The 26,953-nt window shown below is 41.8% G+C and overlaps 1 protein-coding gene across 1 annotated transcript; it reads right to left on the bottom strand.

Annotated features, from left to right (window-relative positions):
- Positions 1-840: 840 nt before the first annotated feature.
- tubgcp6 (tubulin, gamma complex associated protein 6) lies at positions 841-26,621 on the bottom strand. Its single transcript, XM_036576543.1, is given in 26 exon segments — positions 841-1,431; positions 1,615-1,808; positions 3,036-3,249; positions 3,564-3,696; positions 4,001-4,195; positions 4,578-4,719; positions 5,496-5,664; positions 6,983-7,147; positions 7,560-9,381; positions 9,657-9,722; positions 10,030-10,168; positions 10,570-10,685; positions 11,651-11,739; positions 12,235-12,316; positions 12,889-13,038; positions 13,620-13,759; positions 14,709-14,775; positions 14,777-14,801; positions 17,045-17,154; positions 17,249-17,312; positions 19,660-19,781; positions 20,008-20,169; positions 20,347-20,563; positions 21,487-21,650; positions 22,321-23,150; positions 26,388-26,621. Coding segments are annotated over 25 exon segments (5,631 nt in total). The 5' UTR covers positions 23,113-23,150; positions 26,388-26,621; the 3' UTR covers positions 841-1,339.
- Between the last annotated feature and the right edge of the window lie 332 nt (positions 26,622-26,953).

Here is a 26,953-nt window from a genome sequence, read left to right as displayed (position 1 = left end):
TAAAGTCAATAAGATGTTTTCTGGTGGCGGTGAATACTAAAAATACTGTAGCTGTATTTTTAAGATGGATGATCTAGTGAATATAGATCCGTTAGCTCATTTCAGAATCACTTCTCTCCAAGCGAGCGCATCATTGAGGTTTTTTTTGTGGCTCCCTGACTACGCTGTTTCTCCTAAAGGGCTTTTTCTTCTTAAATATTCTTGTTTAATCTGCTTGTTTGGCTGAATTGAAAGATGCGTGCCTATGGGCATGTTTTTTCCTGCTGTAATCTGCAATATATAAGGAAAATTAGTTTGGTGCACTTCAGTATTGTACATAAAAGCAGAATATACATGAGATTTTGTTTTCCCAAACAGTAATTACTGGCTTATGTAAGAATGGTGGCAGTTATATGCTTGAACCAAAAGCAAGCTGTTAAGAGAGGGCTCAGTGGGTGGACAGGAACTGGCTCATTTTCAGTGTTGTTTATTGGAGCCTGGAGAAGACTAGAACAGACTGAAGTGCATGTAAACATGTCTGTTTCTCAAAAAACAGCATCTTTTGTTTTGTCTGTTGATAGACTGTACCATCAGGAGGTTAAAAAGGCAAATAATAGCATTTGAATAAACTCTGAAAAAAAGCTCTCAGAGCAGAACTGCTTTCGGTGGAAGAACACTTTTGGTGAAGTTTAATTTGGCAATGTCTATTGCCTTGAAGGCTTTGCACGTATGTCTTTGTCTTTTCTTAAAAACAACTGTAATAACATCTTTAATAAAGCTATGTGACGATTTCTAACTTTTCTGAAAGTTTTTGTTTCGGCTCATCGTCTGCTCATATGAATGTGAGATGCAACGTGAAACTCAGCATTTTATTTTAATTCACATATAACACCACAGCAGTGAGACATGTTGGACTCAATGTAGATTGACAGTGATACTGATTTGGCAATAGAAGTGTAAGCAATTGCTCTGAAAATGAGAGGAGAACGCTATGACCAGAACAGGAGACGGCAGTTTACAGACATGAAACAAAATGAAGAAATTTTAGAACTTAATTCTGTTGCTAAGAAAGCAAACTGTAAAATGCATTACAGTTTGCTCAGAATCCAGTTGAATTCCACATTTCTTCAGTTGACTGTACAGACATTAACTAGTGTTACCTTTGTAACTTGCACTTAGCTTGGTATAGAATAGCCACAAAATATCTTAGAGCAGCACCATGGACTCACATTGCAGAGCAACTACAATGTTGATAAGCACATTATTTGCATATAGAGAGCCTTACTGATGTCAACACTGGTGCCAAAGCAGCTAGAGGAAAAGCCCATTTCATCAGCAGTTCACAAAGACAGCCAAAACGTCATGAGTCTTTGTAGTAGTTGTTGAAGTTGATGCGCAGCAGAAAGTCTTCTAAATGTGGCTGGTAGCCTTTGTCAACCAGCTTGGAGACCACTGCAGACACACAAACATCCAGACTGAGCACAGACATTTACTTTATGCTGCTCTTCAGATGTGTGCAGAATTTTCCAAAGGTAAATCTCTTTTCTTATCAGCTTTACCTTTATATTAACAACCAAAGAGAGCTTAACATATGTTTGTTTTGTGTGATAACAGCAATGGGGTGTGTCTACTTACCTTTGAACAGAAAGCGTGAGTAGTATTTGAAGGTGTTGTAAGACTGCTGCATGGCGATGAAGCTGGGGTGCACCGTCTCCCCCTGCTGGCTCTCCCAGGACTGTGCGATCAGCTGCCCACGGAACTTCAGGATCAAACTGAAGATGCTGTGGATGATGTTCATCACTGGAGCAGCCTTCTCTGTCAGCAGAGCCCTGTAATGCAGCACGGACAAGAGAATGTTTTAAAAGCAAAGTAAAGCAATATATTTCTCTATAGAGCATCTGAGAGAGGAAAGGAAATTTAATCACTAGCTTACAATAAATATTACAATCGATCTCCTCTCATGAACTTGCTTCTGAGTATTTTTAACTCAAAACAATACAGCGTACACTCTCTTTTTCTGTATTACGACCCAACCAATATGCATGGCCAATAAAGTCAGCATTATTTAAAAGGGAATTCCACAGATTTTTCAAAACTTGCACATAACTGAATGTTAAAGATATAAAGAGTCATTCAGAGTGGTCTGATGTGAAATGCTCAGAGTGAAATACTCAAAACTGTTCACAGTAGTGGTGGTAAGAACCAGACGTCTGAAAAGTAATACCTCTCAAACCTCTCTTACAGAAAGTTATTACATGAATATGCTGATGCCTGATTTATGATATTTATGATGTTTTGACATAAGCATTTTTTAAATACATCCATGGCTGAGCGGTACATTCAGGGCATCACAAAGCAAAATAGTCCCCAACATTATGTTTTAAAACCTCGAAGACACGTGTAGGTACACTGGCTGTTTTGGATAGTAAATAAAATGGCTACATTTGTGTTGTAGACACTGACACGTGGTTCCTACTAACACTGCAGAGAGAGATGAGCTGCTAAGCGTTTGCAAGCACTGCTAATCCAGTGGTCACCAGTTGTTTACCTTTATTTCAGCAAAACAAGCAGGAATTAGAACTTAAACCATCATGATAAAATGCATCCAAACATAACATTTAGCATATGTCAAAACTTTATGTGAAGAGAACTGAAAATAAGAGCTCAATAACAGAAATCAACAAAACTGCTAAAATTCTGAGAAGCTCCACCCCAGAGCTACAATATTTACATTATTAAAGTACTTTGTATGCTGTTGTTGTAGATTTAAAGATATTTGACCACTATGACTTGATACTAAAGCACTGTTTAACTAAAACCCTTAGATTAACTCCTCAAGTTCTTAAAGTCAGTAACGGAGACAATTTCATATCAATCAAGCCCTTTTACACACCACATGCATCTCAGATGATGAAAATGGTACAAACTGCAGAAATGCAGCACATAATTCTGACCTGAAGATGGCCCCATTTGGGTACTTCACATGTGCATAAATGAGTCTGTGTGTGTGCGCGTGTTTGTGTGTGTGTGTGTGTAGTGTAGTGTGTTGTTCCCACCTGAAGATGGCCCTGTTGAGGTACTCTGCGTGTGTGCGGTGGATGGTGTCGAGGTCGCTGGCACTGCTGAGTTTCTGAGTGAACTCGCTCCAAGACACCTGCAGGATCTGGTTAGCGATGTAGCCCTGAATCACCTTCACAAAATGCTGCATCTCATGCCTGTACAGCTGCAGCTGCCGGAACTGCACTGACCTGCCTGCTCCCTTGACCAGGGCTGAGAGAGAAATACAGATATATAGAGAGATAGAGACACGCACGCACGCACGCACACACATTTAGATTAGAGAGAGAGAGAGAGAGAGAGAGAGAGAGAGAGAGACAGAGAGAATAAACTCTCAGCTGTGATGTTCTGGGGAGCAGGATCTCTAAAGCAAACATCCAGATCTTCTCAGTGAGTGATAAAGTGAGAGCCTGTCTAACTGTTCATCACTGGAGACAAAATGAAAAAATGGAATAGATCTCACCAACAACTGTCAGAATCCTACAATACAGCAAATAATAAGAGTCAGTATGTTTACAGATGCTCACCTGTTCGTTTGAGATGAAACCAGACATCGCTCAGAGACCACACCATGTGTTTGAGCTGCAGCAGGAAGGAGAAGAGCCGGTTGTACTTATTCATACAGCTATCTGTTATTATTATATTTAATGGCCAGTCCACCTGGAGCAGAAAGAGCAAGAGAGAGTGAGTGAGAGAGAACAAACAAGTGCAAAAGAGACAGAGAACAATTCTTTTTCAGTATTCAAGGTGCTGAAATCAAAACATCCATTATAACACGTCTTATCATATGATTCCCGTTTTCATAAAAGCAGGTTAAACACAAAGAAAGGGTTCATCCATTCTTCTCTGACTCTATAGCCTATAACGGAGGCATTTCAGGAACCTTAACAACGGAGAAAAGTGGAGGAATGAGAGACAGAGACGCTAATGAAGAGAGTTAGCAGGGGACCTGTATCAGTCTGACCTTGTAGCGGAGCTCGAGGCAGTTGAGCGAGTCAGGGGCGTGCGGGTGGAAAACCTCGGGCAGGTAGCGCAGTGCAAACGTGAAGTTAGCGGCCAGCTCACTGTCGCCATGGAGACTGTACTGCATGGCCTTGTTCAGAATGGAGTTCAACACCAGAGGAGTCAACAGCTCACCGGGGGTCTGACCGCTGCCCAGCTATAAAGCACACACACACACACACACACACACACACACACACACACACACACACAAAACACAATACATGAGTAACCTTTTCAAAAGCGCACATATTTGACTGGTGCACTTATCAAGCAATACTCATAGCTCTGTGCAGTCATAACTGTAACTGCTTGAAACAGAACAATTATAGCTCTCAGCAGCACTTTTGCTGCCACTGCGTATCTGCTTAATGGAAACCTCACAAGTTCCATTACTGAAGTAAGCACGGCGCACGCGAATTTAAGCAGAAAGACACGGCATCCTACGAGCTGCACACATCAGTTCCCTCCCCAGGCTAATTCTCTAAAGAGGAGTCTGACAGGCTGCCGGCCCACTGATGTTCTGTGCGAATCCTCACTTTCTCAAAGAGGCGGTCAGTGAGCGAGAGAGCAAACTCGCCATCCTCCATCAGCAAGAAGTGCCTCAAAGCCTCAAAGTGCTTCTCCACTCTCAACTCCACAAAGAAGTAATCCACCACCGCCTTATTCACCAGAGACAAACTGAAAGAGGAGAGAGAGGGAAAATTGCTCAGCACTCAAGAGTCACCACTCAAATTCATTTATTTTGGCACACAAAGCCCTTGAGGAGGAGGTAAGTCTAGACACATGCAAAAACATAATAAAATCAGTCAGGAGGGTTACAGTTTTCGCTAAACCTGATGCTTAAGACAGGCTTCTGGAACAGTTAAGACTTCAATAATAGCCTTTTTGTTCATGATTACACGTACTAGTATTACTTGTTAAAAAAAATGTTTCAGCACGAACAATAACTTCTATGTAAATGTAACAAAGCTACTCTAATTTAGAGGAATTTCACTCATTTTTCAATGTTTCTGTGCAATCATTAATCATCGAACAGTCATTCAGAGCGATTTAACATGATATTGTTCACAGTTTCATATGTCCTCTTGATAATGGTTAAATAGTGGCAAAACAAGCCTCTGAAGCATCAAACAGCATATTGCTGATATTTCATTTAATAACTTTCTGTGAAGTAGCTATTAGAAGCATTAAACGTCATCAACACTGAACAATTCTGAGTGGATACATTTCATGTGAAACTACTGTGAATGACTTTGCATCTTAATGATTTATGTATGCAGAAATCTTGAAATTCTGTGCAATTCCCCTTTAACCTAAACCATTAAGGGAAAGAGAGTTAATATATTGCTTTTCTTTATTGTTTTCTACAGCAAACGCAAGCAAAAGGTTTAAAAAAATAACATGTTGGAACTTTACTACACTTATGAAGATCTCTGACATTCGATTACACTTACTGTGTAATGAGTGGGGTTGTGACTGAGTGTTTCATAAGCACAGGAAGAGGCATCATCTCGCTGAGCTGGACCGCAGTGGAGTCTGTGGCACAGTGCAGGGAGGCGTCCACTGGCAAACCATTCGGGCCACGCGTTACCTGTTGCAGGAGCTGTGCATCAGGGGCAGACACTGACCACGCGCACACACACACACACACACACACACAGTCAGAAATGTTTATGAGTGAAACATTCGACAGCAGATATAAGATTTTGTGTAGGTATTTCATTCCTCTGCTCACCAACTGCATTTCATAAGCTCATCTCTGTCTTAAATTCTTTGCGAACTCTCACCATTCAGCTACAATGGACATTTCCAATACACAAAGGACAGAACAGGCAGAGGGGAGGAAACACAGCATTCAATGTGTGCAGCAGGCTGTGCTGAACTTTCTACTAGACAGAGACAGCCAGAGCATTACTCAGCATTGTGGTTTGCGAGTATGAAAGCTGGGGATACTGGCTGACTAAACAAACTGATAAGGAAGGCCAGCTCAGTGGTGGGGCAGTGACCGGACAATCTGGAGAGAGTGAGTGAGAGGAGGGTGATGGACAGAATGCTGCATGATAAATAGCATTTTTTTTTTTTCTTACTGGCATCATGTTATGAGTTTCCATGATACAACATTAAAAGCTTGAACCTGGCTCTCCCATAGGAAAAGCCAGTAATGTAAGCTTTTGGCTAAACAGCCAAGTGCAAAAAGAAAAACAGACATGCACAGCTCAAAAATTACCACATCCTGAACTACTAGTCTGTAAAAACAAAAAAGCATCAAATATTACCATTATTCTCATGCCCAATTTTGTGCTTTGAATGTGTGAAGCAATAATGACATTGTCACAAACCTGCATCTCCATAAAGAGCTTTTTAATGAGTTAAATATATATTCATTGTTTTTTGTGTGCGTACATAAAGATGAATGAATAAAGAAAAATGGTTTTTGTTGCTTTTATATGTATCAAAAAAAACAAAACACATTTCAAGCCCATATTATACAGCCCTACTGAACAAAATCTATGCCATCTTACACAACCCTGCACACCCTTTCAATGATAAACTGTGGAAAATCCAGGGATCCCCCTTTCTCTTACTAAGAACAAATGAAACACAAGCCTGATATTAAAATAGATAAACTACTTACACCTAAAACTCATTTGCTACCTGGAGTGTTTTGTTACGCCTCTTTACACAATAGGTTAACAGAATGCAAAGCAGCTTAAGTTCATCACTGTCACAACAGCACAGAGACAATGATTACAAACAACTGTTTACTGCAGAGCATTAGCTAGCAACCCCTTTGACTTCACTTCATTAGAATGATCACATACAATCACATACATTCTTAATGTTCATCCATTTCTTTAGTTATTACCTATTTAACATTTAGCCTGTCTTTATCTCATTTGTTAGAAGCTTTGAAGAGCACCTGTAAATGAAAGTTACTCACTCATCAGGCTGTAAGAATCCTCATACTGCTCAGCCTCATACTGAGAGGCCAGATTCAGGAGGTAGTCATCCTCTGGGCTCTCTCCAGGGGACAGACCCAGCCCCTGAGCCCAGGCAGCAAGACCCTCATCCAGAGTGAGCAGCTCTGGAGGTGCTGCTGTGGAGCCTATAAAGCCCACAAACATTTTAGAGGCAACTACTGAAAAATACAGTATGCATCTACATGAGTTCCACACAACATTTTTTAAGCCATTATATACAGCTCTGTCTACTAAAGTCAACTAATATGAAACACAGCTATGGATATAGCTACGGTATATGGCTTCTGTTGTTTTGTTGCAACTGAACAAGCCATAATGGATAGATTAGTTCATTAATCGAACAGTAGTTGATATGTTAATCAATTACAGAAATAATCATAAGCTACAGGCGTACTGTAAACTCACAAACAGCTCCATCACATGGCTGACTTGAAACCAGTTGTATTAAATAACATGACTACAACAGAGATCTGAATATTTAGTCCAACTTCCTTCAAAACAAAGTTAACAGCTTAAACAATACATTCATGTTCTTACCTTGGGTCTCTATGCTCTCTTGTTTGTCCTTTCCTTCTGTGGTCAAGTTTGATCTTGTCTGAAGGACTTCGCCATATGAGCTTCCAGGCAAGACCCCCCGTACCACACAGCCCATGCCCAGTGTGGAGTCAGAGGAATGACCATGAGTACTGCCTGGGAGAGGGGGGTGTCTAGGGGGTTCTGCCCCTTTCACTACACAACCTACCCCGAGTGTTGAGTCCGATGAATGTCCGTATGCACTACCGGGCAGTGGGGATGGAAGAGGATCTGATCCAGACACAATACAACCAACCTTTAGTGTGGAGTCTGAGCTGTGACCGTGTGTGTTGGCTGGCAATCGGGGGTTGGGCTGCTCACTGCCTGTAACCACACACCCTATACCCAGTCTAGAGTCTGAAGAGTGACCGTAAGCACTGCCCGGCAAGGGGGAATGAAAGGGTTCAGTCTCTGGCATCACACAGCCCACTTTTAGTGTGCTGTCTGAAGAGTGGCCATGCTTGCTCCAACGAGGACGAGAAGGAACAACTTCTGATACAAACTCGCCAACTTTTATATGGGCATCAGAGGCATGGCCATAGATGTTAGGGGAAGGGGTCAAGGTTGTTACCTCCGAAACAAGCTCTCCAATTTTAATATGGGCATCAGAGGCGTGGCCATGGACATTGGGGGACGGTCTTGGGGCAGTTACCTCAGAAACTAGCTGTCCAATTTTTATATGAGCATCAGAGGCGTGGCCATGGACATTAGGGGAGGGGGTAGGCGTGGTTACATCAGACACATGCTCACCAATCCTAATATGAGCATCAGAGGCATGGCCATGTACATTAGGAGATGGACTAGGTATAGACACTTCTGAAACAAGCTGACCAATTTTAATATGAGCATCTGAAGCATGGCCATGAATATTGGGCGTGGGGAGATTAGCGGTAACCTCAGAGACAAGCTCTCCAATCCTTATATGGGCATCAGAAGCATGGCCTTGGACAGAAGTGGTGGGAGGAAGACTAGTTAGCCCTGAGACGCTGTTCTTATTTTTGCTTGGAGCACCTAAGTCTTGGCTGCAGACACTGGTGAGAGGCAGCTCAGTTGGAGTTTCCTTAGCTGTCATATGAGGGGGCTGAGCAAGCTGCTCACTCTGTTTGGCCTCGTCTGCTGTGTCATCTGTTGCTTGTTTTGGCTCTGAATGTGCACTGCATGCTGAAGGCTCTTTCCCTTCTCCATCCAAGTTCCTTTCTCTGGCCTCTTCGTCTGCCTCCTGCCTTTGGTTCGCGGCCACATTTTTCTGTTGTGTCTCTCCTGCTGGCTCTGCTTCAGTCAAGCTGGTTTGTGACAGGACGTCTGGGCTTCTATGCCCTGAGGCGGCACTGTTCTCCAGCGGCAGTGAGCTGAGTGAGGGGTGGCCATATTCACTTGCCCTAGGCTTTGCTAATGGCACCGAACTTTGGGCTTCAGACACATTTTCCCCAATCTCAGTGTGGGACACGGAGGGGTGCGCAGGACGAGGGCGAGGCTTAAGGTATTCATGAGGATAGGGGGAGGAGAAGTCATAGTCTGAATTCTGTGGCAGGGATTGTGGAAGGTCGGAGCCGATGTCTTGAAGAGCCTGCGTTATAGCTTTACTGTCCGGGACACGCGGTGGCTTAGGGAGGAAGTCTGTAATGTCGATCTCATCAGAGATGAGCACGTCAGCAGCTGCAGAGGAGGAAATGGAAGGTCCACGTGGTGGCGATGGGCAGAGAGGAGGTGGGATTGACTCCGAACCAACAGTGGGTTTCACAGTCACATTTAGGGTTTTCATCGGTGGTTCAGAAGTATGCGGTTCCTATAGTGCAAGAGGGGAGAATTCATTGGAGCAGTAGTTCCCAACCCCAGTCCTAGTCAACTTACAGTTTTTCCTGCTCCGACACACCAACGTTAACTCTTGATGGGCTGTGTTAATTAGCCGATTAGTTGGATCAGATATGTTGGAGCAAGAAAATGTACTGTATAATATCAAAATATGGATGACCATCAGGACTAACATTAAAAAACACTGCATGCAGGCCATGCAGACATACAGAAAGACATATTAACTGAAATGTCTAGCATCTCTCAAACCTGCTCATGTTGATGTGGTTCCTGAGTAGGGCGTTGCTGCCCTAAAGGATACTTCTTCAGCAAAGCCTGGAAAGCAAGCAGAGTCACAAAAAACACTGCACTGTCATTAGGTCTGAAACATTTAAGTCTGGTTTTCTGAGCAGGGATTAAGCCTATTCATGGACTGCATTTTTTTCTGAATAAAAAATCTTTTCAAAAGAACAATATGTAGCAGAGGGGTGTTCAGCATAGTTTGGTGATCTCCTTGCTCAAACAAACTAGATTCAACGCCGTTATTAGCTAGCAGGTTTAGTAGGCATTTTTGGGAATGCACCAAACTGTGCTGGACCCTACAGGAACTGGAATTGGATGCCCCTGTTAAAGAAGTTCTGACCTGTATGGCCTGTTGGTCCTGCTGTAGAAAGCTCACTCTGGCTTCATCCAGCCTCATTCTCTGAACCTTCCACATAGCTCTCCGTTCTCTCTTTGCAGCCTCTTCAGACAGGCGACTATACTGTGCTATCAGGTCCATGCTGAACACACACAGACAGACACAGTGTGATAACTGCACCATACTGGTTATCTGATTCTTAATCTTAATGAGTGCTTTTCATTCTGTGCAATGACTGAATATTGTAAACTGAGAAAGGCATATAATTGCACAGTGAGAATTTAAAGCCAAGTTCACATGACAAATCTTATCATTCAAATTTTTTGCCCCCTCTCTGATCTGACTGGTCTCATTACAGTTGCATGGACATACGGGCAGGGGGCACAAATGATTCAAATCTGGTTCACGAAGATCAGATGTGTGTGTTGACACAGCTTGGATAAAAATCTGATCTTTGTCAAATTTAGACAAAACTCAGACTTTTGCCACTTCAAAAGTGAATGTGAACATGACCTGTATGCAGAGCGTTCCTGCTGGCCTTACCGTGCCCTGCGCTCCAGCTGCTCCTCAAGGGCCTGCAGCCTCTGCTCTCTATCTCTGAGCTCGCGAGCAAAGCTGAAGTCATCCTCCTGCTCCTTCCTTTTAGCAGCACTGCGCCACTGGAAACACAATCACCATTCTCGCCATTATTTAGAGCTTATGTATATGCTCACCGAATAAGACATTTGCTTACCTACGTTTAACTTCTAATACTATTTATGTCACTGTCAGTATTAAAAGCCTCCACTTTAACAGTGGGAGAAAACAGAGCAAAGTGATTGAAACCTACTAATCTGCAAGTTCAAAAAAATGTAGAATGCACAGTGTCCCCTGAGAGCAAGCAGGCCTATTTATCACAGCTGGAGGTGTGGTGTCTTTGAAGTGGGCGCATTATGAATATTCCAATAGCACGATGTTACACAGTCATCATTAGTAAGAACTGAAGGGAGCAAGAACTACTCTTAAAAAAATAATAAATAAATAAATAAATTATTATATATATATATATATATATATATATATATATATATATTTTAAACTTATCTCACCATATAAAACTATGCACTTAACGGTGCGATCTGTTCAGCACACTCAAATATCACCACTTGAAATTTTGTGCAAATTGACATGGTGCCTGCTGTTACTTTCAAAGGGGAAAATGGGGTGATTCTAATTGGTCAGGGATTTCAGACAAAATTACCCAGACAGGAGTAACTACCCTGCAGTTTGGAAGTTAGAGCTGCTGGTAAATCCAGCACATTACCATAACACACAGAAAACCACAGTACAATGAGAAATAAAATATGAAAAACTGGAGATGTGTACATTGCAGCTCCACCAAGCTTATACACATATTTACAGAAACATTCTTTTTTTCCACAGTTTGTAAAAATTTCATATATGAATATATTTGACTTATAGAGAAATGAGGTAGACATAGGACAGGATCTGGTTTGGCTAACAATTAATGAATGCTGTAATGAGCATGCTTTTTGCGCACAACATGGTCTTCCTTTCTTTCATATCCTCATAAAGCAAAGCATTCACACTCTCTCGAAACTCTGTGTGTGTGTGTGTCTCTCACCTCTTGGTCGAGCTCCAGCTGCTGTCTCAACTCCTCAAAGCGTTCTCTCTTTTTCACCTCCTCAGCCAGACGCTGTGACACCTGGCGGCCTGCAGGGGGCAAGAGAGAGCGCAGCAGGAGCTCAGCCACTAGCCCATTAATTCACATTTCTTTTCATTTCACTTCATTCTGGGTTGTTTGGTTCCTGCTGCTTTTCTGCTTCATGTGATTATTAGTGCCTGATTTCTACCAGTGGAAAGTGTGATCTAATCAGTGCAATATCACAGACTGGTCTTAAGCTATAATTGTGCTTTTGGAGTGATGGAAAGTGGAGCTTCAGATTTTAGTATGAATTTTTGCACTCGACAAACCGTAATAGAACTGTAGAGCTCTTTCAACAAATTAACTTCTGGGCACACATTTGGCTCGTGGCCATAACTTCCCATCTCCACTGTCTCATACTTCTGCCTGAGGTACAAAAGATCCGACGGCATATTTTACCGGGAGAGCAAAATCCGTTATAAGAACTGCCTATACCTCATTTTGCTGGAGTGTAGGAGAGATGAGGTGTTGTGATAAATATGATGCAGGTGACTTTTTCTGACCTCGGATGCTCTCCAGCGTCTTGGCTGCCGACTCTCTGACCTGATTGATGAGCTCTTGGCGTGCCAACTCTGTACGCAATACCTAATACACAAGACAGAAGGCAAAAAATATGCAGTAAAGAGGAAGAGAGAGATAGATTGGTAGGAAGAGAGCAAAAAAAAAGAAATGAGAGACAGTGAGACAGAAAGAAGGGTGAGAGAGAAATGAGTGAGTGAGAGACAGGAAAAGGAGAGGAAAAGAGAATAGGACAATGAGAGTCATAAAGAGAAAAGAGAACATTTCAGCCCTCTGGCTTACAATGTCCTGCATTTCTGCTGAAAATGTGTTAATGGATCATAGTCTTCATTTCTCCTGAAGCTACGATATCAATATTACTGAGAGCTTTAACAGAGAAGTGGTACATTTAGCCCCATCTGGAGCTCCCCAACATAAGCTTTATGAATAGAACAAAGACAAACAAGGCCCAGGAGAATATGTGCACAGAAACATTCACTTTAATATAAACAACTTCACATGACTACACTTCCACAGAGTGGACTGATATCACTTCACTCATAAATATCTGCAACTTACATCAAATTCAGAAACATGTTTAGCTTTGGAAACAGGAAATACTAATACTATAGCTGCTGCAATGAGTGTAAGTGCTGTACCTGCTCCTCTCTGCTGACAGCACTGTGTTTGGCGATGGTCTCCATGCGGCCTCGGTACACAGCACAGTCTCTCTCTATCTCCTCCACCTCACGCAGAGAGAATGTTACTGCGATCCGCGGCACCGGCAACTCCGACCAGAAGATGTAATGCTGTCAGACACTGCATGGTCAGTCCTTTAGGCTTCAGATTTAATGTTACATGCATTCTAACAATATAGGTTATGGAAACAGTGTTCCAAATACTGTTTTCCTCTCTGTAACTGTTATATACCATTTTATATATATATATATATATATATATATATATATATATATATATATATATATATATATATATATATACACACACACACACACACACACACACACACACACACACAGGACTAACTATGCTCTTTTTGTAATAAATTTCAGTTCAATACAAAAATGTTAAAGTCCTGATGATATCCACAATATGTGCAGAAAAGCTTACCATTGTATTGTGACATAAAAATAATCATAACAACCTCTGCTAATTGTTCCTACATTTACAGAAAAAAAAAACAACCAGCTTCTCTACTTTGTCCCATGCTACACCATGATAAGCACCGACACTCAAAAAGGAGAGAACTCAATGATTTGTGATCGTAATAATTATGATATAACATCCTGATAATGTTTTGTGGAATTAGCAGAGCCTCTTTCCTGCAGCCACATGCTCCTAAAACAGATTTCGGTTATAAATAGCTGACCTGGGGGCAGCAGATCTTGAGCAGGTTGATGGTCTTTCCACAAACATAAACGTCGTTAGCAATGTGTCGGAGGAACACAGGCACGCAGTCCTCCGCATCCCTTGAGATCAGAGTGTAGCCCTGCACCCAGAAATGTTTATCTACAGGGAGACAGAGGGAGAGACCGACGCTGAGAATTGGTAATGAACTCCAACCATTGTTTGTGCCTGGTATGAACAAAAAATGAGTATAGAAAGAGAGCTATAGGCATTTGTATCAGAGCTCTTTGTAGATAAAAAAATATATATTTTTGCCATCAAAGCAAAAAAACAAAACCACACAAACTACTTATATTTATGCTGCTTTCATGGCTAAATGGGAACTGAGAATTTTTCAACTTCCAAGTAGGAAAAATCCATTTCCACAGCAATCCGACTCATACTTCCCGCTCCAAAGGTCTGAGTTTCTCAAGAGCTCTGACTTAACCAAGTCGCAATCCTGTGACATCATTGCAACACTATCGCCCACAAAACAAGAAGTAATTTTTTATGCAGTTTTTTTTTGTGTATGATATTGCTAAGTGCAGGTGTTGCAGGATAATCCGAAGGTTATGTGATTCTCTAGAATCTTTTTAATCAAAGTGTAATTTTGCAGTTTGATGCCCTGGAAAGAAAATTCTTGGCCAAAAACCAAAACTTACATTTTTTTTGCTTTGTTTATTTGTTTTTGTCAAACATACTAAATGTAAATTTACAAGGTAAAATATAAAATACATGTAAAAATACACTATTATTATTGATCATGTCTGCTTTAAATAGGACAAAACTGAGCTGACAACAAATAAACATTTTCACATAAAACAAATTTACTAAAATCATTGCTGAATGTAGACTACACTATTTGCAACAAAATACAGCGTCCTTGACAACTGACATCGGTTGACAATATATTCAAGGCAAGGAATTCCATTATTTTTCATTTTAGTTGTCATTTTAGTTGTTGTACTGTAGCTACAAATGTGGTAGTAGCAGAGACTTTCCCTTGTGAAGCCTGAGTTCCCAGCTGTCATGAACACAGCATAAGATGATTCCTCCACACACACTCACTCACCTCTGTAGCTGAGGAAGTCTTCATTAACCTGGATCATGAACTCTTTATACACATCTCTGAACACTCCCACTGTACACCCAGTCTGACACAAACCTACACACACCAACAAAATTATTATGGAATATAGTGACTCTTTGGAAGTTTGCACAGAACACTTGATGGAAATGGCTGACAACAAATTGAACTGGTTCAGCAGTTTTGCTATGAAAACAAATATTAAGTCTTCTCTTTGCCACAAAGTTTAGCAGAGGTCAGAAAGGCATTCTGTGCACAGCCACAAGCAAGTCTGCTCATCTAGAACAAGTGTTCAGTAATGTGCCATCACAACAACAAGAACAAGAAAGGCTTAGAATTCATAATGAAGTCCAATCAATGTGCGGTCGTGTTTAGCATCAACATAAGGTGGTGCTACAAACAGCTATATACATTTGTTTCAGAGCTGTTTGTGCTTAATGAGGTCTGTTTCAAACTTCACTAATAGAAGTGGCAAGTTACCTAGTAAAGGACGGTGACAAAATGTTTCTTTAATGATTTCTTTGTGTTTAAACTAAGAACAATGGCTTTGTACCAAATGGATCTTATGGAGGGCAGTCGTTACATAATTAATGTGGCTGAGGGAATGTTACCAGTTAAGCTAAGAATAATTCTTTTCAGCAAGGGGTTAACTAACACTCTAAATCAACTCTAGCATTTCCTAACAAGTTGATATTACACACACCATCTTGGAAATATTTTGGCTTAGTCTGAGCAAAATCAATAACTCTCTAAGAGCAGGTCATAGCACTGTAGAAGAAAATAATTCAAAGTAATACAGTGCATGAGAAATTTGTATTTTAGACTTCACTTAACTATTCAAGGATTAAGTCTGTAACTAGAGCTGGGCGATAAAACGATAACGATAATTACTGTGATATAACTTTTCCTCGATAGAGCGATACGACAGGTTTGATAAATGTTCGATATAATACACCACTCTCACACTTCCACGTTCAGCAAAAGCCTTGGTGGCGCTTTCTATTGCAAGGAAAGCGACACTACTCTGCTGTCGCCAGGAGAGGGCGCAATTCCTCTCCTGTTTTTCTACATGATTAGTGAGGGAGGGGGCCACGAGGAAGATGAGTCTTTAGCAACGGCTGAAACGCGGAGTTATACATTCCCTGTTTGAGCGGAACGACCGGCGATCTGTTCTCCTGTGACCGAGTGTGAGTGACGAGGTCAGTGGTGTAACTGTACTGTCCTACAGCGAACTCAACTCTTTCTGTACATCCTAACCAGCTTTAGCAGCGTTAAATCACAATCACAATCCTAAGAACTAAAGCGCTGTTGCAGCGCTCGGACAGTCATATTTAAGTACGAGTGCATTCCCAACGAAAGTGAAAGAAAGAAGTGGGTTCATGTTCATTACAGCCCTGATTTAAACGAAAAGTAAACTGGGGAAGCTGTGAGGCACTGGAGAGCGGGAGAGCGCTGTCTTTCCAGGCTAGCTGTTTTTAGCAACTTGAAGCGGCGCTTCGTCACTCGCACAACACGGAGAACTGATGATACTGTGGATCAAACACGACACAAAAGCACTGCTTTCAGTTTAAACGTACCTAAAAGGAGGACTCTGATTATCTGGTGTTGATATTTTGCGGTTCACCACTTAAACTACTACGACAGTATAGAGAAATCCAGTCCTCGCTAGCTGGTGTCTGAATACTGTGATGTCGTTTGTAACGGGGTAGCTGAGCGCTCGGCACCAGCTAAAAATAATCTGTTTTCTTTCTTAAATTATGAGTTACAAAATAGCCATGCTTTTACAGCTGGTAAAAACAGCTCACCAGACACTTTCTCCCACTCTCCTGTGACAGATTTGTGAAATGTTCCACTGTTTGAGTGTTTGTTGTGTTCTGACCATAAAGGATAGTTTAAAACCACAGTTAACCCCCCAGCAGCAAAAATCAGCCTTCAAACTTGAAAGAAATAATGTTTTGACATTTATCGCGATATGTATCGATATCGAACGATGTGAATTTTGTTTATCGTGATAACATTTTTGGCCATATCGCCCAGCTCTATCTGTAACTAGCTCAATTTATACCATAGTCTGGAAAACTGTCCCTAAAGGTTTTCATGGCGCTTTGAAAAGACTGATTTGAAAGTAAAGAGAAACAGAATCAGTTACCGCAGCGTGTTCACAAACCGCCCCAAAGGAGCCTCTACATTATTGAAACAGAATACTGATCAAAAGATACCAAAGTGCGATTGAGGTGAATTCCCAGGGTGTCATTTAGACACTGAGGACAGAAATGTCACCTGAAGAGATGAGGGAGAGATAGAGAGAGAGATGTTCTAACCGTGTGTAGGGCTCACAGCTGCTCTTCAGCAGAGACAGCAGGACAGGGTAGTTCTCATTACTGCAGTTACTCTGCGCTTCATTATACAGGTAGGAAAGAAGCTTCACACCCTGTAGAAACAAAAACACATCTGTAAACAGCACTACAGCTCATGCATGCAGTAATGACTGCACTTGCTCTGAACTACTCAAGTGTGTTACTTACCACAGGGAAGGTAGCCTGCTTTGCACCCGCAGCTCCATCCACACAGCACAGCTCAGATAGATACCTGATAAACACAGTGAGGGCATGAATACTGAATAAGCATCATCTCTCACAGGTTTTTCATTTATGACAACAACGTTTTTGCGGGATTCACAGATCTAACCAAAAGTTTTGAATAAAGGCTTAAACCTGAATCTTAACATTGCAGGACCGTCACTACTGTACGTTACATTAGTAACTGAGCTATTTACCTATTATTCAATGTATCTATTAGCAGGATTGAGGGCTGTATAAAAGACACAAAAGGCTGGATGTCAAGTAACTTTCTTCTACTTAACTCAGATAAAACAGAGGTTCTGCTTCTTGGTCCAAAAGCTGCTACAAACAAACTGTCTATTTTAACACTTAAACTTAAATAGTTTCACAGTTGCGTCAGGTTCATCTGTAAAAAATCTTGGTGTCATGATAGATCCCGATCTTCAACGCACATATAATGAATATTACTAGAACAGCCTTCCTGCATCTCCGTAATATTGCTAAATTAAGAAATGCATTATCTCTACAGGATGCAGAAAAGCTAGTTTATGCATTTATTACCTCAAGGCTGGATTACTGTAATGCCCTGCTGTCTGGACGTTCCAGCAAAAGCCTTAACAAGCTTCAGCTAGTCCAGAACGCTGCAGCCAGAGTCCTCACAAGAACCAGAAAGTTTGACCATATCAGCCCAGTTTTATCAAACCTACACTGGTTGCCAGTGAAATTTCGCATTGATTAAAAAATTCTTTTCCTGACATATAAAGCTCTAAAGGGACTCGCCCCTCAGTATCAGAGTGAACTTCTCTCATACTATGAACCATCACGCCTACTTAGGTCACAAGGTGCTGGCTTACTACTAGTACCTAGAATTAATAAAATTTCATCAGGGGGGAGAGCCTTCTCATACAAAGCCCCCCAACTTTGGAATAATCTTCCAGTCAGTGTTTGGGACTCTGACACAGCCTCAGTCTTTAAGTCTAGGCTAAAAACTTACTTGTTTCAGTCGAGCCTTTGGTAATTAGTTTTCCCTGTTAGATAAAAGGTGCAGATCTGGGGGTTCAGGGTCATAGAGTATTGTGGCAAACCGGTAGTGTTGGTGCTGTCGTCCCACCGCTCTCATGCGTTTTTAGTTAGGCTGTAATAACCAGACGTGCTGCTGTTAATACTGTAATCTGTGATAAGTCACTCTTTACAGAACTAACTCTCTGTGTGTTTTCCTTTTCTTTGCCAAGCTGAACAGCTGCCCATCCTATGTGTCTGATACTGTTGCTTCTTCTACCTTGATCGGGTGCCACTGTTCGCCAGCCTTCTGGACCGGTTTGACCACCATTGAGCTTCATGCTGTACAATGCTGTGCAAACCTCACCCTCATGAACTGACCCTCCCAATGATGCTGCTGCATAAACTAAAACTAATCTAATTAACCATTGCTCTGCCTTTTTTCCCCTGTTCTGTATTACAATATTTTATACTAATGCTTTAAGACTTTAAGGTGATGGCTATTCTTGCTGAAAAGGAGCATTTAAGATGTTATTTCTTGAGTTACGTAGGATTCCGTAGCCCAGCACTGCACCTCTCAGGCTTCAACTTGACAAACCTGTGTCATTTTCATGTTTTTGCTCATCACTGTTACTCTTACTATGATACTCAGCATGCTTTACGCAAATATACCATACAACCAAAAAACCCTGAACAAACCCTGACTGTTAGCCACTGATCTAGAGGCTAATGCTGCATTTGACTGAAGTTGTCAAATCACACCATCAACAGTAACCAAAAAAAAACAGCTTTTACTTTTAAATGTGATTTGCTTTAAATCAGCTGACATAAAGTAATAACTGATTAAATCATATGACACATCATATGTATCTATAACATGTTTTTCCCACTTTGCAGCTCAAATGCACAAAGGTAAAAAAACAACAATTTCAAGCTCTGACTTCCTACTTCCAAGCCAAGTCGAATGCAGCATAATAAATACCTCACTTGGTGTTATAGCACTAACCTAAACTGACGGTCAAACGGTTCTCCTTGTTAAGGGAATAAACAGCCCACCCAGAAGTAACCACCCCAAAGCATCTGTAGTCTTTCAAATTTTATTTCCAGCTTCAAGATGCAACATCAAAAGGTTTTTTTTAAAAAAGGAAATCTCGCTTTAGAGACCACTGTGGCACCACTCTAGCAGGTGAGCAGGCATGACCACAAGAGATGTAGTACTAGTTATGTTTTTCCACTTTAAGCTCTTTTTCTTACTCCAAGAGAGATCAGTAAAAATTGAAATATACATGGCTAACTAACCACTGCCAGATCTTCATGTCCCATCAGTATGACTGAAATGGAAGCAATGCTGTTAAAACGGTACAAGAGATTCCAACCTGAGCTGGCGTCCCAGCTTGCGGAAATGGAAGCCGATGGTGAGGAGACTGAGTGAGGCGGGTGTGCTCAGTACACATGCTCTGTAGTAGTGCAGATAGCGTCTCAGACCACCCGTGAAGGCCTGTTACATAAACACACACACACACACACACACACACACACACACACACACACACACACACACACACACACACAATAAATACAGTGAGATTAGATTTCCCATTTCTCTTAAAAAGCTTTCGATACAAATTGGGATTGTGAGGAAAAGTGGTCTCCGGAACAGCGGTAAACGGCAACTTGTCCTTGAAGCAAACCAAGGTTATAAATGCTGATTGGGAAGCCATTACCTGAAACACCAGGCCTTTCTTATCAGCAGTGCCCAGAGAGAAACGGCTCAGACGAAGGTAATGTGTGCCGTACTGCGCCAGCTCTGCTAACAGCCGCGACACACTCTCCGGGGACGTTCCCGACACACATACATCCGGACGCACATCAAACTGCACGCTCACCTAGAATAGAGTGGGCAGAAAGGAACATAAAACATACACTCAGAAGTCCACTGTTACCAACATACAGATACATTCATTATCTCCATAATCATCTCCAGGGACATAAACAGTGAGATAAATGACATTTTCCAGAATGTGCAAGTGATTCCATTCCACTTAGGAACACAGTGAAGTTACCTCATTGAGAGGGAAAGTAGCAGAGGCCACCCCTATAAGCACATTGAGGAGGTCTTTAACTAATTGAGTTTGGCAGTCCAGAGGTAGAGGCAGCAGAGGAGAGGGAGTCTGAGACGAGATCATGTTCCTAACTTCTCCTTCCCAGAGCCGGTACAGCTGATCAAACGCCTCCCTGCCTGCTTCCGACAGATAGGGAGGCTCCTTCTGACCTGGGGGACTGCAGGAAAAGAGCAGAAGGGAAAGTGATAGAGTCAGTTAAGGACAAAAGAGGCAAAATGGCTACAGACTCTTTAAATAAAAACACACACACACCACAAAGATTCCACTGGTTACCGAAAAAACATTTTAGAAAACGATATTTTTGAATGTGAAGAAACTTTAAAAGGTTTAAAAGAGGTTGTCCACATTCATCTCATTTTCAAAAAAGTTCTCTGAAGAAACGTACATTGAAAAGCTTTCAGAGAACCAAATGTGGTTATTCTACAGCCTTGCACAAAGGAACCTTTTTAGCACCTTTATTTTTAATAGTGCACCACACTAAAGATTAAGGGTGTAACAATTTAATATGTATCAAAAAATCAAATTTGAAACTTTAAAATTACCACCGACACACCCATCACTTTCATCAGAGGATCTGTCATATATCGTCTTTTGTGGAAACCACTGATAGTGATCAAAATTATATTTTAGGGCGCAGCCTATTAAAGTGGGTGGTGAGGGAGAGGGGTTACGCTACATACACAGCAACACTCAAAAGGCCTGGACTTTTTAATATTTTAAATTATTTGTAATTTTTTTTCATTATTATTCATTTTATTTAAATTTTTTCTTCTTCTTACTATTATTATTATTATTTTGCGTGTAGGGATTCTAGTGGTTTGAGTTTGTTTTTTAGAGGGAGGTGTGACAGGTGTAAAAACAATTTTATTTTACTTTTATTTATCACAGCTCTGTAGAATAATTTTTAACATTTGTAACATACAAAGTACTAAAAACGTAACTGAATCCTGGCTGCAGATTTCAAAACTGTATCAAAACTCAAACTGTGCGCATTATTATGTAGTACAGATGCACGTATGCCTTGCGCATGGTGCAAACATTAACATATTAACATATAAATACATTGTTACTGGGTCTTACCAGCCCACGTTTTCCCAGCAGCGGCGCCTGCCAGGCACAAATGTGCGCAGGGCCTCCCAGATGTCAACCTCAGGACTAGGGCTGGGCTCAGACTGTGAGTCTGGCGTCAGATTGGAGGCAGACTGGAACCCTTCATCCTCTGACTGATCCAAACACTGAGGAACCTACAACCAAAATAGCCGAAAACTATCCAAAAGTATTCAATTTATACACACACACATACATACATACATACATACATACATACATCATCTAAACCGCTTATCCTTCTGGGTCGCGGTGGGGTGCTGGAGCCTATCCCAGCTGTCATTGGGCGGAAGGCAGGATACTCAATTTATTTTTAAATCAATTCATTTATACAACGCTTTTTACAAAGGTCATCACCACAAAGCAGCTTTATAGAAATCTAGGTGCAGCGCCCTATTGAGCAAAGACTGGAGTGGCAAAGGGAAAAGGCAACAGAAGTGGTACCCATCCTCCTCTAGACCACAACAGAGGGAGCTTAGTGTTAGTGTTACAATTCACTAACTGCACTATTCACAGCCTACACAGATTCGCTAGATGTAAAAAGAGCCCACTTGTGGTCCATTTGAGGGCTCAATTTCATCAGTTTAGCACAAATGTAAAAGGGTAATATTAAACATTTGACAGATAAACGCAATTTTTAGGAAAAAATATGCTATCAGTGAAAAGTGAAGGCCTATCAATGAAAGTCAATTATAAATTAAGTGAGTTCAGTTTCAGCTCATCTGTGCATTCGGCAGAATCCAAAAGAATTAACTAATGTGGAATTGGATCTGCCTGACCTTGCAAATTCAACTCTTACTGCCGTACCCGAATAGTGAGTCCAGTGACCTCTGCGTTGCTGGGCACAGGTGGCAAGTCCAGCCGGATGTCCATATCTGATGTCCTCGAGTGCTGCAGAGCTCCAAACAGGGACAGCCTGGTTTCCCTCTCAAACTTCTCTTCTACTTCTGCTCTCCTGCCCAGGCCTGGCAGGCCAGTCCCTGGTGGAGCGTCCATCAGGCTTAACGTCCTACAAACACCCCCAAACGCCCCCCACTCTTCTTCACACACCAGAGCCCAGGCCCTGCTCTCTAGCCTCTGCATCTCCTGGCTCAGGTAGCCACCCAGGGGAGGCCTGCGGAGCACAGGCCGCTCCCGCCGCATGTAGTCCCTGCTGAAGGACACTGCTGGTGGAGGAACAGAACCGGCCAACTGCACCAGCAACTCCAAGACAGAATCCAGCTCAGCCAGACCGGACGAAAGGGCCACCTCATGGAGCTGCGCCAGGAGGACCTCGAGTCTCTCCGCTTCTTCGATGCGGCCAGAGACACGCAGGTCGAAGGAAATCATCAGCATTTTGTTGTGAGCAGGCGTGGTAGCCAATGCATTTGCTGTTGAGTTGGTTTTGAAGGAGCTGTCCTGAAAGAGTTTGGATAGCAGTGCGCCGTAGGCTCTCTTGCGGAGGGTGCGGCGGAACACCTCCCTTGAGGCACCGCCCAAAGAGAGACGCTTCCATGACACGCCTGACAGGCTGCAGTCACACAGTGCCCCTAGAAGCTCTGTAATGCTGTTGCTGCTGGGCCAAGTGGACATTTCAGATGAAGTTCGTCTGCAGTACATGGTAATGTCCTGGTGCTGAGATCAGCGTATGATCTGTCCTGCAAGAGAAAACATAAATATAACTACATTACAACAACTGTATCTTCTCTAGGCCTGTCACAATCATGAAACTGTACCTGACGATTAATTGTCAAATAAATAACTCCAATTAAACTTTATTGTGCTTTTTATGGAGTTATTAAAGCAAAAAACCTAAGACAGACAAACTGGCTGATTAGCTATCTTGGATGCTAGTTAGGTTGAACTGGCATGAAATTATACTCCGCACTGTTCTGTGCACATACACACTCACATAACTACTGTTACATAAAATGGTCTGTAGAGTCAAGCAAAGCTTAAACTTCTCTCTTATTACTGAGATAATGGAATTATTAGCAAGCAAATAGTTAAACAAACATTACTGAGTTCAGGTATTTCAGCCACACTCATTGCTAACAGCTGTATAATATCAAGAAAGAACAGCTATGCCATCTCCATAGACAAACACTGGCAGTAGAATGGGTCTCGAAAGAGCACAATAACTTTAAATTTAGGCCACAAATGAGCTAGTGAAATTTCTGTCTTGCTAGATCTGCCCCTGTCAGCTGTAAGTGCTATTATTGTGAAATGGAAGCACCTAGGAGCTCACTTATGAAACAGCAGGCCACACAACCTCACAGAGCAGCTGCTGAGTGCTAAAGTGTGTACAAATCATCCATCATCTGATGCATCAGTGACTACAGAGTTTCAAACTGCCTCTGGAAGCAACATCAGCACAAGACCTGAGCATCAGGAGCTTCATGAAATGGGTTTCTAAAGCATGCCACCATTAGACTCAGGAAACGTGACGACACATGATCTGGCTGTCTGATCTGGGTTTGGTGGATGCTAGCAGAACACAGACATTTGACCATACAGTGTAGCACCAGTTAGAATGGGTGTTCTTTGTGTTCAATCATATTGTCTACATCTTTTTTTTTTACAATTTACTTTTATTTGTTTCAGCCCAATGCACTTCCAATGACTGAGGAAAACAAATGCCGTTAACCAAAATAACCACAATTAGTTCAAATAACTGCAATCAGGTGACAACATAAGTGTGACAGACCAAATCTTCCCTCATATGGCCATACAGTGAAATATGTATTAAGAGCAACACTCGTTAGTTTACTCTATTACTTACAGTGTAAAAATTTGAATACAACATTGAAAAACAAAAATGGACACGCAAAACAGTATCCCGAAATTTAAACATATATTGCTGATAGACTCATCTGTCTCTTCTAAGAGTTTCTCATTTGCTGTCTTTTGGAGAAACCACGACACATGAAAAAACTGAAATGGTAACTTAGTTATAGCTAATAAACAGAGTCAGATCCAGTGAAGATTTTGCATGTCGCTGTTGTCGGAAAAAAACCTTGTATCTCCATTTTTGTCATTTTTCAGTTTTTGACACAATTTGAAAATGCCTATTACCCTTCACATTGTATGTACATTTCATGATGACTGGACTACAAGACCCAAATTTCCTTCTCCTGTAAAGTTACCATTTTGGAGACACGAGGTTTTTTTCCGACAACAGCGATGTGTTTTAACAGTGCTTTGTAATTCCAATGAATACGGAAACATACTGTATAAGGTTTTATAATAGGCAGCTCAGGTTTTCGCATCATTTTAGAAGATCACTATTTTGCATAAGAGTAAGCTACTTTTTAATGTCTGTTTTGAAATAAAATTGCTATTTTTCTGAGCCAAGCAAATATGTGTAGTATATAACTACTGCTCAGTAGAATCCAAACATTTCAAAACATAAAATATTGAATATCAATATCATTTCTGAATATCAGAAACCTGATGTGCATCATACCACAATAATTTTTGGCTTTGAGCTTTTGCCTTACCTTGAGTGAGCTGCATAAAATCGTGCAACGTGAAAAATCAGTAATTGTAAACTGAGTTTCAGATCCTAACTGTATGCTCCCATGGCTCTATGTCCCAAGGACCCAATGAGCAGCTCTTTACATGGTGTTATACCCTCCACACAAAGAGGAGCAGATTTTCAAGAATGTACTTTGCCTCAACTAGGCTCAGATAAGTGAGCTAGCTAAGCAAACTTTGTAATTATTTTTATTTTTTTTTAGAAGTCAGAGTGTACAGTGCATAAGCTTTTAGAATAACTGCTTTGCCTGGTTTAGGCATGGTGCACCACTCTTCTTTTCTTCTTGTTCCTCGTTGTGTAGGCCTTAGCTTGCTTACTAGTAAGTTAACAGAATACAGTAACAAACATGAGACTGTACTAAAGATTCCCCAACAAGGAAAAGGTGAGGGCATGTTGACAAGGCCATGTTGTAAACGTTACTGGGACAATTTGCACAAATACCAACTTTGACAATGTTTTACAGTGTTGAAATCATTGGGATTCTCAAATAAAATTATACCTTAAAACATTAACTTAAATGCTGCCCATTCTCTTTTCTTTTGCTCACTGCATTGTTCAGTCAGTGTGTTTTAATGAAGGAATCTCTTTGAAAGCAGCATGTACATGTACAGTTTCACATTTTGTTGACTGAACATACACCTTCAGAATATGCAAGTTCTTATCTATATGAGAAGTATAGACGTTACTTTTATTTCACGCTGAGAAAAAAACACGACTGAAGCAACTTGGGAACACAGAGCTAGCCCCATTTCCTTTGAAAATGTCAGTGAGGGATCACGGGACGCTGGGAACATTACAAAACTACACAGGCATCACAGAGCCTGAGGAACACAAGGCCCCGGGCCATTTCCAGAGATGTACATGAGAAACTGAAGGACTCGGGGAACACAGGGATGACCACCTGAAGACGGCTCGTCTTGTCAACAGGGCTACACTGTACAGAGCGGCTTGCCTGTTTGGTGCCTCAGAGAACTCTGTCCACTAACGGCCGCCTCTACCGCAGCTCCTAGCGTGTGTGAGCTCTACGAGTAAACATAAATCAGGAGTAACGGAGCAAACAAAAACAATACCAGTCCCGTATCTCTCCGAGAGCGAAGAGCACGAGCAGCCGTTACTAGGGTTATCCACTAGCCTTGTTTGTTGTGGTTACGAGGCTAGCTGGCCTAAATGCAGCTGATATGCCGAACGCTGACGTTAGCGCCTAGCCAGCTAGCTAAGGATGGCGGCTCGGCCGTGTCTACACTGTGGGGCGCCGTTCAGCGCGCTGACCCGAGAGTCAGTGTGCTCCGGCTGACTGTCTGGAGTGAGAGCTCCTGTCCAGGACGCCAGTGACCGCCCTGACTATCTCAGTACTCACCACACCTGCCCGAGTCTGTTCTGGGGGGCTGCAGCAGCGGCCCCGTCGCTCCTGTCCGTGTCACTGCGGCTCCAGGAGCTCCGTCCGCACCGCTGCAGAACAGACAGCACCGCTCATTATAAACTACTGATAACGGACCGCTCATTTACAGCGGCCTCTCCGCAAGAGTGAATACTGTAAACATCACACACGCTCTGTTATTTCCTGCCATATTTCTTCGGCGACCGCGCTAGTTTTCAAAGACCCTCCTTCACTGAGCGCTGATTGGTTGGAATTCACTGTGTTGCGTTGTGCTTGGATAACACGGGGTTCACTTTACAGTGACCACATCCGGTAAGAAAGCGCGCCAACTGGCGGAGGATTCCTCAACTACCAGTGATTTCTCAGGTGACTAAAATATAATAATAATAATAATAATAATAATGTTAGATTATTCTTCTCATTATCATTATTGTTACTATTATTATTAACAATAATACATGAGTAAACAAACTTTTGTGCAATAGTGATGCATTATATATATAATGCATCAGTATTGCACAAAAGTTTTGTCCACCTGAGAAAAT

This window comes from Colossoma macropomum, unplaced genomic scaffold, assembly GCF_904425465.1.
Source record: "Colossoma macropomum unplaced genomic scaffold, Colossoma_macropomum, whole genome shotgun sequence".
In the NCBI taxonomy this organism is placed as follows: Eukaryota; Metazoa; Chordata; class Actinopteri; order Characiformes; family Serrasalmidae; genus Colossoma; species Colossoma macropomum.
The sequence above is the reverse complement of the archived record's forward strand: the minus strand, read 5'-3'. Positions and strand labels throughout refer to the sequence as shown.